The sequence below is a fragment of the Phyllobates terribilis genome, unplaced genomic scaffold, assembly GCF_046119375.1.
Source record: "Phyllobates terribilis strain yellow unplaced genomic scaffold, ASM4611937v1 Scaffold_1__5_contigs__length_1240528914, whole genome shotgun sequence".
NCBI classification, from domain to species: Eukaryota; Metazoa; Chordata; class Amphibia; order Anura; family Dendrobatidae; genus Phyllobates; species Phyllobates terribilis.
In genome coordinates this window covers 800,505,081-800,518,278 of record NW_027362761.1, presented here as the reverse complement: position 1 = coordinate 800,518,278, position 13,198 = coordinate 800,505,081, and the positions used below count along the sequence as shown (strand labels likewise).

At 48.0% G+C, this 13,198-nt stretch overlaps 1 protein-coding gene across 1 annotated transcript in view; it reads left to right on the top strand.

The window, feature by feature from the left end:
• The first annotated feature begins 295 nt into the window (after positions 1–295).
• The window catches only part of MRPL1 (mitochondrial ribosomal protein L1), an 82,839-nt gene continuing 69,936 nt past the window's right edge, over positions 296–13,198 (top strand). The window contains exon 1 of the mRNA XM_073637085.1: positions 296–407. Coding sequence (XP_073493186.1) covers positions 377–407 — 31 coding nt within the window. The 5' untranslated portion in view covers positions 296–376. The remainder of the gene's footprint in view (positions 408–13,198) is intronic.

The window sequence follows — 13,198 nt, the reverse complement described above, 5'->3', positions numbered from 1 at the left end:
GCAGTCAGCGCGCACCGCCGTATGCAGTCAGCGCGCACCCCCGTATGCAGTCAGAGCGCACCCCCGTATGCAGTCAGCGCGCACCCCCGTATGCAGTCAGAGCGCACCCCCGTATGCAGTCAGAGCGCACCCCCGTATGCAGTCAGAGCGCACCCCCGCATGCAGTCAGCGCGCACCGCCTTTGACAGCGGGGCGGTGTGACATGTCAGAGCCCTCCGCCGCCAGCACTGTCTTCCCAGCCTCAGCCCCGCCTCTTCCCGGCCTCAGCCCCGCCTCTTCCCAGCCTCAGCCCCGCCTCTTCCCGGCCTCAGCCCCGCTTCTTCCTCCCCTACACATTCCTCCCCTTCCTCCCGTGCACACGCCTCTTGTGTAGGTCATGGCTGCCCCCGTGTGCCGCCTGCGTACAGGTCAGTGACTGATTTCTCAGCTGTTGCGGCGTTATATGACATCATGGCCGCGGTGCCCATAGTGCTCCTCCTGTCAGAGCTGCGGCCGGGCTCGTGTCACTGTTGTGTCCTTGCTTTGTGATTGAATTCTGTTAGAGGTGTTCTCCATGTTTTCTTTCAAATAAAGTTTATTGAAACGAGCAGTGTGTGTCTGCTATGCTCGTGTGGCTGCGAGCGTTCGCCATAGAGATGTGCGTGTATGTCCATGGAGCGAGCGGCCCCAGCGAGCTGGTAACTGGCAGAAGCGAGGACATGTGACGTACCGTGTCCTCCTAGTACAGGGCCCCCTGTGGTGCAGCTGGCCGACCATACAGTCCCATCTATGGGACGGTGCATATACGTCTGTCGGCAGAATACCCATTTATGGGACCGTTCACACCTCGGTTTTTCTCGGCCGTGTGCCGTCTATTTTACAAGTGGACAGGACATGGACTCCATAAAAGGTTCATTCCCAAGTTCTTCCATGTGTGAAATTGCAGTGTAAGGCTGTGTGCCCATGATGCGTTTAAGCGTTTCTGCAGCGGCAGAAACACTTAAAAAACGCTTGGTAGTAGGCCTGCCATGTCCCCCAATGATAATCCGCATGTGCTGTGCACATGCTGCGGAAATTTCCGCTGCGGATTATCATTGTGGAAAAATCCACAGCACTACCAATTATTTTGCGGAAGTGCTGCGTTTTCGCCACCATTGACTTGCATTGGAATGCATGGATTACGCATCACTGTATATGTAGATGCGCCTTCCATGCTTTTCAATGTGCAGATGGTACCCAGGTCTGGAGGAGAGGAGACTCTCCTCCGGACCTGGGTACCATAGAAAACTGTAAAAAAAAAAATATATATATATTTACCTACTGGCGACCCCCGCTGCGCTCGTCCTCCCATGCCGGCAGATCGCGATGGACTGAAGGACCTGCGCTGACGTCATAGTCATGTGACGGGTCTTGCGATCCTGACGTCGGCAGGTCCTTCAATGTACCGCGATCTGCCGGCAGCCAGGACAGAGCGAAGCAAGACTGCGGGGGCCATCAGAAGGTAAGTATATATTTATTTTTTACCAATTTTGCGGTCACACTCTATAAATCCATGCCTTTTGCATGGATTTATATAGTGTGACCAAGTTGTCAAGCACTTTCCAAGTGATGCTAAAACCGCTTTGAAAGCGCTTGTCAACCCGCATGCAGAAATGCATGTGAGAACGCTTCATATCCGCATGTCCCTGGCAGGAAAAACGCATGTACAATCCGCATGTGTTTTTTTTTTCTGCCACGGAGATGCAGAAACGCTCAGGAAAAATCCGGAGCATTTCTGCATCGTGGGCACATAGCCTAAAGAGGAGCAGCTTTGCCATACACTGCTCTGTGTATCTCCTGTTCTCTGGGATGGAGGGATTTTTGTTTACATTTTGTTGCTTAGGTTACCAGCCACTGCCCCAGTTTAGCAGCTCAGTGCTGCAGACTAGTGATGAGCGAGCACTAAAATGCTCGGGTACTCGTTGCTCAGGTCGATGGAATACTCGGGTGCTCGACCCGAGCAACGAGCCCAATGTAAGTCTATGAGAAACTCGAGCATTTTTCAGGTGGCTCCCCCCGGCGGTCTGCAGAGGGCCTAAAAATTGCCCAAATTGATGGGAACAGTGCTCAAATGTCATGGGAACAGCATGGAGAAGACCCATGGAAGCATTTCTGACTCCCAGGTCACTGCTGTCAACAACGTGGTCAGATGTATTACGCCACTTTTACGGACTCACAATAAAACATACAAAAATGAAACCAAAATGGATTTTCCTGGGAAATATGTTAAGGAACATCCTTTCCAGGGTAATGATTTGTATATAAGGCAAAATAAATAACCAAAATCAAAAATACTCCTCCACACCTTGGGCTATGTTCAGACGTAGCGTTTTTGATGCGTTTTTGCACTTTTGCATTGATTTCAACCAAGACAAATGCATTCACTGGGAGATGTCATTTTAACATTTTACAACCTTATCTGGCCATGTGGTGTGTGACACATCATCAGACTCAAGCATACAGTGCTGAAAAGACATGGGAACAGCATGGGGAAGACCTCCTGGAAGCATCTCTGACTCCCAGATCACTGCCTAAAAGTGTGCCCATCATAAGTGATCCTTGGCGCATGCGAAGATGCCTCCCGCCATGCACCTGTCATTGCAGACTTGCAACAATCACCGTCCACGTCCTTGTCCCACTGCAGCGTTCAGTTGTCCCTACCCCATTCCTTGGAATAAAAGCGCAAGTATGCAGCCACCCAGACACCCACCCACCGGCTGCAATACTATTATGCCAAATTTTTGACAGCTGCTTGCACTTGAAATGTGGCCTTTTAGGCTTGTGGAGGCGGAAGCTTTTCATAACCTCATGCCGGCGGCGGCCAGGTGTCCATACTCGGTCCCCAGCCGCCACTATTTCTCCCTGTATCGTCTCCGCTTTCCACTAGCACGGGTCCCAGAACATTACCCGTGCCCTCCCCAGTGCACTTACTGGAAAGGACCGCCTAACCACAAACACGTGGACAGGTGAATGTGGCCAGAGACGGTACGTAGCCAGTCCACAGCTTTTTTTGCTGAGAGTTGTATTTAGCTCGGTGAAAGGACTGGCATAGAGGGAAACTGTATCTACTCTAGGTGTTATTTCTCCCAGGAAGTCCTCTAATGCAGCTTGTTGCAGAAGCAATGGCTGCCCGTCCAACATCAACTCGCGCTTGTCGGTGGTGCTTCGACACACAAACATCTTTCTTTGCGCCTTTAATTTCATGACTACAGAGTTGGGCAATGGCCTGATCTGCAATGCGGTTTAAGAAATAACATGCATAAGCACGTCTTCTCAGCAGGGTTGGATGGGCACACCAGAGAACCGGAGACTCCTCCGGTGGGCCCTGGCTTCTCCTTCAGGAGAGTTCATAATGCCGAGGTGAGGCCATGATGATGATGATGATGATGATAGAGGCCACCATCTGCTTAGTTTTCTGTTACTTGGAATGCAAGCGCAAGTATGCAGCCAACTACCCACCCACCCACAGGCCACAACACTGAACTGCCAGATTTCTGGGCAGCTGCTTGCACTTGAAATGTGGCCTTTTAGGCTCGTGGAGGCGGAAGCTTTTAACAACCTCATGCCGGCGGCGGTCGGGTGTCTATACTATGTCCCCAGCCGCCACTGTTTCTCCCGGTATCGTCTCCTCCTTCTATAAGCGCAAGTCCCTGAACATTACTGCTGGTACTTTTCTGTGGGAATCTGCTTGACTCCTACCAGCCTGGAATATTTCCAGTAAAATATGGTACGACGCCATGGTATTAACACTGCCCCCAGTACCAGTAGTGAAGCCATCCCCAATTTCCTTCTCAGGAATTTTATTTGGTAGACTGAGTGGCTGCCCAAATACATTTTCTCACAAAGGAGCTGAAGATAGAGTGGCAGTAGGTGCAAGTTTATCCAGCCTGTTAGATATCAGAGGGTGAACGGCAGCACATTGGATCAGTGGTTAGCACTGAAGCCTTGCAGCGCTCGGATCCTGGGTTCAATTCTTAGCAAGGACAACATCTGCAAGGATTTTGTATGTTCTCCCCGTGTTTGCGTGGGTTTCCACCTCGGTAAAAAAGCAGCCATAGAGTGTCCGGGAACCTTCCCACACACTTCTTAGCCAGGGCTGCTTCTCGGCAGGGTTGGACAGTCCCACCAGAGAATTTTCTGGTGGGCCCTGGCTACTACATCAGGAGAGTTCATGATAGCGCTAACTTTGCAGCTGCTATGGGGCTCTTGAGTGGGGGAGAAAGGTGAGCCCTCAGAATCAAATCCTCTGGTGGGCCAATCTTTTTCAATCTGAAACAGCTTCTCAGTGGGAGTGGTGTTTCACCACAGCCATATTGTTTAGCTCGGTGAAAGGACTGGCATAGAGGGAAACCGTATCTACTCCGGCTGTCATTTCTCCGCCACCAGGTTCCGCCCATTGTCACACACGACCATGCATGGCTGTATGTTCAGCGGTGAGAGCCACAGATCAGGCTGCTGTGTTACAGCTTTCAACAACTCTGCAGTGCTGGGCGGTTTGTCAATTAAGCATGTTATCTTCAGCACAGCCTGTTGCCGCTTGGCCAAGGCAGTGCTGCAGTGCTTTCAGCTTGTGACTGATGTGGTCATTTCTGAGATGGAGGAGGAGGTGCAGGAGCTGAACAATGTGATTACATTGAGGTTACATTGGCGACTCTGTTTTTTATACTAAAGAAAGATCCTATTGTTTTGGTTTTTTTTACGTTATTTTTTAAGACAAATGCATTCACTGGGAAATGTCATTTTAACATTTTACAACCTTATCTGTCCATGTGGTGTGTGACACATCATCAGACACATCATGTTTCATTTATGATGGAGGGATTCTGAAAGTCACAAAGCCTATTTTTATAGGGCCATCAGGCGGCCCTTACTATTCTTAAAAGGCCAGCAGTCGGCCCTCTCTATTGTTAGAGAGCCATCAGCCGGCTATGCTTTGTTGTTCCCATTATTAACAAGTGGGTCTCCTATACTGTTGTGTATGCAGTGACTGCAAGGGTTGCCAAAAATTCGGACGCTACCCAATACTCCTTTGAAGAGACATAGAGGAGGGTCTCAGTAAAAAAAAATGTTCCCTTTATAAAGGAGCGGGTCTCCTATAGTGGTAATGCTCATGCTGTGACTGTGCCAAAATTTGGGAAAAACCCCACTAACAATTTAAAGACACACCGAGCAGGGCCACAGTAATGAGTATGGCATGTTCCCATTAGAAAGGAGAGGGTCTGCTGTACAGTTATAGGGTATGCAGTGAGTCCAACGACTGACCAAATTTAGGAAAAATGCCACTAAGAATTTAAAGACAGAGCAGGGCCACAGTAACGACAAATTCCCATTAGAAAGGAGAGGGTCTCCCATAGTGTTGGCCTATGCAGTGAATGCAAGGGCTGCCAAAAATTAGGAGGCACTCCAATGCCCCTTGAAAGAGACTTAGAGGGCCTCATAAAAAATGTTCCCATTAGAAAGGAGCAGGTCTCCTATACTTGTAATGCCCATGCACTAAGTCTATGGGTTGACAAATATTTACCCCTGGGGGGTATACATGAAGATACTGTATAAAAAAAAAAAAAAAAAATTTATGGGCATCATAAACACCCTTTAAAAAAACTATGTGGGTGTTGTATCACGGACCACGGTCACCCTGGTGATATGGTGGTGGAGGAGGAAGACAAGAGCAAATAGCCAAAATCAGGAAGTGTATACCCATGTGTGGGTGTGAAAAGGTGCATGGGAATACACCTCCCAAGAAAAGATACTGGATTTGAGTTTGTTACGCTGCTATCATTCGGTGGTGTTGAGAACTCTGGCCCAATACTGCCCTTCTTCATTTTTATAAGAGTCAGCCTGTCAGCATTTTCAGTTGACAGGCGGATGCACTTATCAGTTATAATTCCACCAGCGGCACTAAAAACCCGCTCTAACAAAACGCTGGCGGCAGGGCAGGCCAGGACCTCCAAGGCATAGAGAGCCAGTTCATTCCACATATCCACCTTGGATACCCAATAATTATAAGGCACAGAGGAGTCACGGACGACGTTGGTATGGTCGGCAAGGTACTCCCTTAGCATCTTACCAAACTTTGCACTCTTTGTGAGAGTACCCCGCGCCTCAGGGCTTGTGCGATGGGAGGGGCTGAGAAAATTCTCCCCGAACTTTGACAGTGTTCCCCTGCCTCTGCTGGATTAGAGTTGTCTCTCTCGCCTGTAGTCCTTGGTTGTCCAACGAACTATGACCTCTGACGCCAGCGTTTTCAGATGGGAATTTTTGTAATAGTTCCGCAACAAGGGCCTTCTGGTACTGCCCCATTTTTGTAGACCTGTCCGCCTCAGGAATAAGAGATATATAAAGTTCTCCTTGTAGCGTGGATCTAGATGTGTCACCAAACAGTAATGACTGTCACCCAAAATTTTTTGAGGGTCATGGGAAAGGCAGCGTAACATAAACTCAGCCATGCGTACCAGACTGCTAACAAGCAAGACTTCCGTGTCCTCACCAAGAGGATGACTGACCATGCTCTCCTCCTCCTCCACTCTGTCCTCTCGCCATCCACGCTGAACAGACGGTATGACAGTTGTGCAGGTAGTACCGTCTATAGCGCATGAAACTAGCTCCTCCTCCTCCCCCAATCCACATTGGGATGACCTGAAGCTGGGCTGTGTAATCACCCTGTATGGTTCCTTGCTCCGTCTCATCGAGCTCCGCCTGCAATGCATCCTCTTTGATTGTGAGCAGAGAGCGTTTCAGAAGACAGAAAAGCCGGATGGTGACGCTAATTTTGGCGTCATTGCCGCTCACCATCTTGGAGGAGTCCTCAAAGTTTTGGAGGATGGTACATATGTCTGACATCCATGTCCACTCCTGAGGTCTTATCTATGGAGTCTGAACTGAATACCGATGGCCTTGTTGATGCTGGTACTCAACAACTGCCCTCTTCTGTTCGCAAATCCTTCCCAACATCTGCAATGTAGAGTTCCAACTCATGGGGACATCACATACCAATCTGTGAGCCGGAAGCTGGAAACGCTGCTGAAACACGGCAAGGGCGGCGGAAGCTGTAGGCGACTTTCTAAAATGGGCACACAAGCGGCGTACTTTAACAAGCAGATCCGGCAGCTCCGGGTAGGATTTGAGAAATCGCTGAACCCCCGAGGTAAAAGCACATGGTCCAGGCATATGGTACGTGTGTGAGCTCACCCCGCCTCAGAGCGGCCACCAGGTTCCGGCCATTGTCACACACGACCATTCCTGTGGCTGTAGGTACAGCGGTGTGAGCCACAGATCTGCCTGCGAGATTTACCGTCCCTGCCCACAAGCACTTGTCCACGTGTCCGTGGTTAGGTGGACTTTACCGGTAACTGCATTGTTGAGGGCACGGCTAATGTTTTGGGACACTTGCTTGTGTAATGCAGGGACGACAAACCGGGAGAAATAGTGGCGGCTGGGGACCGAGTACCGAGGAACGGCCGCCGCCATCAGGTTGCGGAATGCTTCCGTCTCCACGAGCCTAAAAGGTAACATTTCTAGCGCAAGCAGTTGCGAACTGTGGTAATTTAGTAGTGTGGCCTGTGGGGCGTTGGCTACGTATTGGCGCTTGCGTTCTAAGGACTGGGGTATGGACAACTGAACGCTGCGCTGGGACAAGGCAGTGGACGTGCTTCCTGATGCTGCTACTTGAGAGTGTGCAATGACAGGTGCAGGGCAGGAGGCATCTTCGCATGCACCATGGGCAGGGCATTGGCTTGCATGCATAACAGCAGAAGAAGCAGTGGTGCCACCCGCAGACACTGTTCCTGGACTCTTGGGTTCGGCCCACAAAGTCGGTTGCTTTCCTGGCATGTGCCTGATCATGCTGTTGGTGATCAGGCTGGTCGTTTTGCCACCAATGCTGATGCTGGCCTGGCACATGGTGCAAATGTCCTTTTTGGGGTTATCGGCAGAGTCTGTAAAAAGCAACCAGACTCGGGAAGACCTAACAGTTGTACTGGCTACTTCCTTCGTGTTGGTGTTACTGGTAACGGTTGCCTGCCTTCTTTCTGCGGCCACCAAACTGCTTCTTCCTGCCTGTTGGGGTGCTCTGCCTCTCTCTCCCTGTGTGCTTCTCTCCTCGCTCTGCATGTCCTCCTGCCAGGTTGGGTCAGTTACTATATCATCCACCACCTCGTCTTCCACTTCCCCACTCTGGTCCTCCTCCTGACTTTCTGGCAATTGTGTTCCATCATCGTCCACCTCTTGTGACACTTTCCCACCGTCACCTTTGTGTGACCGTGGCTGCTCAAATATTTGGCCATCGCTACATGCAATCTCCTCTTGCCCCACTTCAAGTTGACCGGGCGAAAGTCCCTAATCTATAAATGAAGTGAACAGCTCTTCGGAGTGTCCAAGTGTGGGATCAGTTGTCTCTGGGTACTCGGCATGGTGGGAGGAAGGAGGATCAGGGTGAGGAATATGTGGTCCAGACTCACAGCTACTGAGACTTGACAGTTTGGAAGACAAGGTGGTGGTGGTGAAGTGACTGGAAGCATTATTTGCTATCCAACCAATAACCTTTTCACACTGCTCTGTGTTCAATAGTGGTGTTCTGCGGTCCCCTATTAATTGGGACAGTAAGGTCGAGCGAAAAGATGTGGGAGTTTGTTGTGCCACAATTTCAGCTTGCCCACGTCCTCAGCCTCTGCATGTGCCTTGCCCATTTTAAATAAAGGACAATATCTTCCACGCTCACTACAAATGACTGAATTTGGAGCGAGCTTATATGTGATCCGTGTGACGGACAAACCACAGTTTTAAATACCTGGCCTGTAGGTAGCCATTTTGAACAGCAAACTGGTGTCAATTGATTCACTGACACACTGAAACAAATTTTTAATGGAGGCCAGAAATGGCAGTATTTTCAGCGCAATTATATGTGATCTGTGTGACGGACAAACCACAGTTTTAAATAGCTGGATTTTTAGCTCTGTAATATGGAAAGGACCTGGCTGTATTCTGCAGTGCCAACAAGTAAATGGTGCAGAAAAACTGTGTTCTCTGGATTGCTTTTTAAGCAAATAATGAGGATTAAAATTAGGGTTGAGCGAGTCTGTTCTGTCCGAGTATGCTCGGGCCGAGCTCCGAGTATTTACAGCGTACTCGGTGATATGTTTGAATCGCTCCCGTGTGCATGATTTGCGACTGTTTGACAGCTTTATTATATGTGAGGAATGTGTAAGAAATAGACATTCCTCACATGTAATAAAACTGTCAAACAGTCGCAAATCATGCACAGGGGAGTGATTCAAACATATCACCGAGCAGCTGTAAATACTCGGAGCTCGGACATACTCGGACAGAACATACTCGCTCAACACTAATTAAGATACAAAAAAAAATCCTGGACCTATTTCTAGAAATATCTAACAGCAGCAGCAGACAAAACTGGAATGGAGCCTCTTGTGCTATGTGCACTGCAGTCTGCTATATACCCTGCCTGCCTATATACACTGCCTGCCTGATATCTCTGCAGATGGATTAGTCCTCTGAAGGACTGTTTGTTGAGATGGATATGTGTCTCTAATATAGTTTGGTACATCTACACTAACTAGGAAACGAGCAAATAACTCCCTAGCTCAGCAGCACCTCTCCCTACACGGTCTCTGATTTCCGAGTAACTGTGACGAGCATGGCGGCACTAGGGCTGATATAGACCTGATGATGCTGTGCGGCCTGCCAATCACTGTAATGCTCCAACCAACATGGCTGCAGCATTACAGTAAGTGGCAGGCAATCCCTGCATGTTCTTTGGCTCTGTAAAGAGCGCCAAACATGCAGGGAGGGGACCCGCGCTCCCGCCGAGCAACCCTGGAAATACTCGGCGGGCGCCGAGCAACTCGAGCAGTGAGATGCTCGGGCGAGCACCGAGCAGTAGCGAGCATGCTCGCTCATCACTACTGCAGACCTTGTAAGAACTGTACTGTGGATGGCTGGAGCGCACTGTTACGTCTAGTGATTGGGTAAAGGGTTAAACAAGCACACTCGCTCATCACTAGTTACCTCCCAATCTGCACTCCTCCCATGCTGCAGAGGAAACACATCTGAATGATCCCCCAACCAGGTAACCCTAATTACAACTATGGTGGCGCACCCTAATAGTGGGTACAGGAAAACCGCAGCAGATGACCGCGCTGTTACTGAAAATTAAATCTAGACAAAGACCTACACTGATATTACCACCATACAGTGACCATATAGTGGTAGATATCAGTCCTGCAGAGCATATAAGAGCTCATAGTACATTTATAGATGGTGACTTACAGCGGATAGTGTAGTTAACTTTTCCTCTCTCTTCCATCTGGCCCAGTCCACCATGACAACTTTCCAGCTCCGACTTGTCTGCAGTGCTTAGGGGACAATTGACTTCTCACATTTCCAGCACCGTACCCTTCTATTTCCAACCTGCACAATCTCCTCATCCTACTGGTAACCCAATACTGAGCTGCTGCCATATGTGTACCTGGTACTGAACCGGCTGTGTGGCACAAAAACAAGTATCTCACATAATAATGTCACCACTGTGCACAGTACAAAGTAAAATGCTTCTTTTGTGCCCTCTATATGGTAAAATTGTCCCCTAGAAAATATTAATTCCCTATGAAGGACTATAGAAAACAGTTCCCCCTAGAAAGTAATAATGCCCCCTGTGCGCCCCTTTGACAATCACAATATCTCGAGTGCCTATATAACAATAGTGTTTAGTTGCCCACTTAACATTTTATAATGTCCCCTCCATAACTTACAGTAATAATGTCCCGATTTCGCCATGTACAGCTCCTCTGCATACAGTATTGTGGCCTCCACTACTCCCCTATACACAGTATGATGGCCTCCATTGATCCTCTATATACAGTATAAAGCCCTCCACACTGTATGATAGTCCAAGCAGTAGTCCTCACACAGTATAATAAGCCCAGCTATACACAATGTAATACTAAAAAGTCTCCCTGTATGACCTCCCCACAGTCCCCGTATAAGTACTATTAAAATAAAAAACATTATTTACTAACCCAACCCCAGACCCTGGCTTGTCCACCAGCAGACAGCAGCAGGGTGTGGGCGGGCCAGCGCAGTGATGTCATCACGCCGGACATTAGAGTACCCGCATGATTAGATTACCTCTTGGCTCCACTCCCGCCCAGGACTCGTCCAGTGTGTCACCCTGCCATTCTGTATCCCACTTGTCTGAAGCGAAGTGCAGCTTAGAGAACAGAGCAATCATGTCTCCCTGCTCTACTGTAGGGCTTAACCCCTTCACTACATATGACGTACAGTCCGCATCTTTCCTGGCAGATGATGGCTGAATTATGCAACTATCATGTGCCTCTAACAGACGCAGGTAGAGCAGAGCGCCACCTGCAGCTGTTATAATGTTAAATGCCCATATCAATCTTTGAAAGCAGCATGTAATACGTGCCAGCAGATGGGGGGTATCATTCCACACACCCGTGACATGATCATGGGGCGCCGATGGGTTGCCATGACAGCCGGGGGTCTGCTGAAGAACTGCATGGTTGTCATGATGATTCTCCTGTGAAAGCCAGCATTTAGCTGGAGAATAACAAGTACAGTAAAAAGTGAAAAAAAAAATTTTAAAATATGAAAAAAAATGTTCAAATCACCCCCTTTTGCCCCATTAAAAATAAAACAATTAAAGTAAAAATACACATATTGTTATCGCTGCATTCAAGAATGTCCAATCTATCAACATATGAAATTAAATTAATGTGATCAGTAAATGGCATACCGAAAAAAAATCAAACTTTAAAATTATCGTTTTTTTGGTCACCGCAACTTTGCACTAAAATGCAGAAGGAGGTGATCAAATCATCTTATCTACCCCAAAATGGTATCAATAAAAACGTCAGTTCGTGGCGGAAAAAAATAAGCCATCACCCAGCCCCAGATCACGAAAAATGAAAATGTTACGGGTCTCGGAAAATGGCAACACAAGCAAAAATTGTTGTTTTTTTCCACATTTTTGAACTTTTGCTTTCAACATTTAAAGGGGTTGTCCTCTACTAGGACAAATGTTTGGCCCCGATTAAAATAAAAAAGCCTATACTCCCCTCCCGGGCACTTGCGGTCCCGTTGTTCTGGTGCAGTGGAATGACACGTGGTGCCTGGCGCCCAATCAGCGCTGGCGTCACTGTCCCCACCTACGTACGGATTGAACATGAAGAGGAAGTCTGGGCTGCAGCTGATCTGACTTCCTCTTCATGTACAATTCGACTGTAGGTGGGGACAGTGACGCCAGCGTTGGTTGGGCACCTGGCATCACGTGTCATAACAACAACTGCATGAGAACTCAAAGACAGCGAGTGCCGACACCACTGGAGGTGCTTTTTTTAATTTTATCGGGGTGAAACATTTAGTTCAAGAAGGGGTTGTCCTAGTAGTGGACCACCCCTTTAAATAAAAAAAAATAAAAAAAACTATGGATGTTTTGGTATGTGCGTACTTGTACTGACCTGGAGGATCATGTTCCTTGGTAAGTTTTACTATTTAGTGAACATAGTAAATAAAAAAAAACAATTGTAGAAGAATTGCACTTTTTTTTACAATTTCAATGCACTATGTGGTAGAATGAATGGTGTCTGGCAAAAAGCAAGTTGTCATATGACTATGTGGACAGAAAAATAAAAAAGTTATGGCTCTTGGAGGAAAGGAAAGAAAAAAGGAAAAAAACAGAAAATAGCCCAGTCATGAGGAGGTTAACTATTGGTATGGTGGTTGCTTTGGGTGGGCCCCTCCGAGTAATAAGCCTGGGGCGACCACCCCCTTTGCTGCCCTGGTAGCAGCTACTACTGTTTGCAGCATGAGAAGTGCATGGTTTGGGCCATCTTGTTTGGTATCGCCGTAATCGAACACACCAGGAGAATCCTTTTACCAGGGTATTTGTACCTCTCAATTAACACTGTAAAAATGAAACTAAAATTAATGGCGGAATTGGATTTTTTTTCATTGTTTCACACACTTGTACTTTTTCCTGTTTTTCAATGTAGCATATGGTATAAGTAAATAGTGCATCAAGGAAAGGGAGTTAGTAAAAACCGCCTCATAATGCAATTATAGGAGAGCCTGTGTGCATTGCTGAGGATGTCAGTCCAAACCGATGACCAATGGTGAGAAACGCTTGTGAAAAGAAAGTGGATCT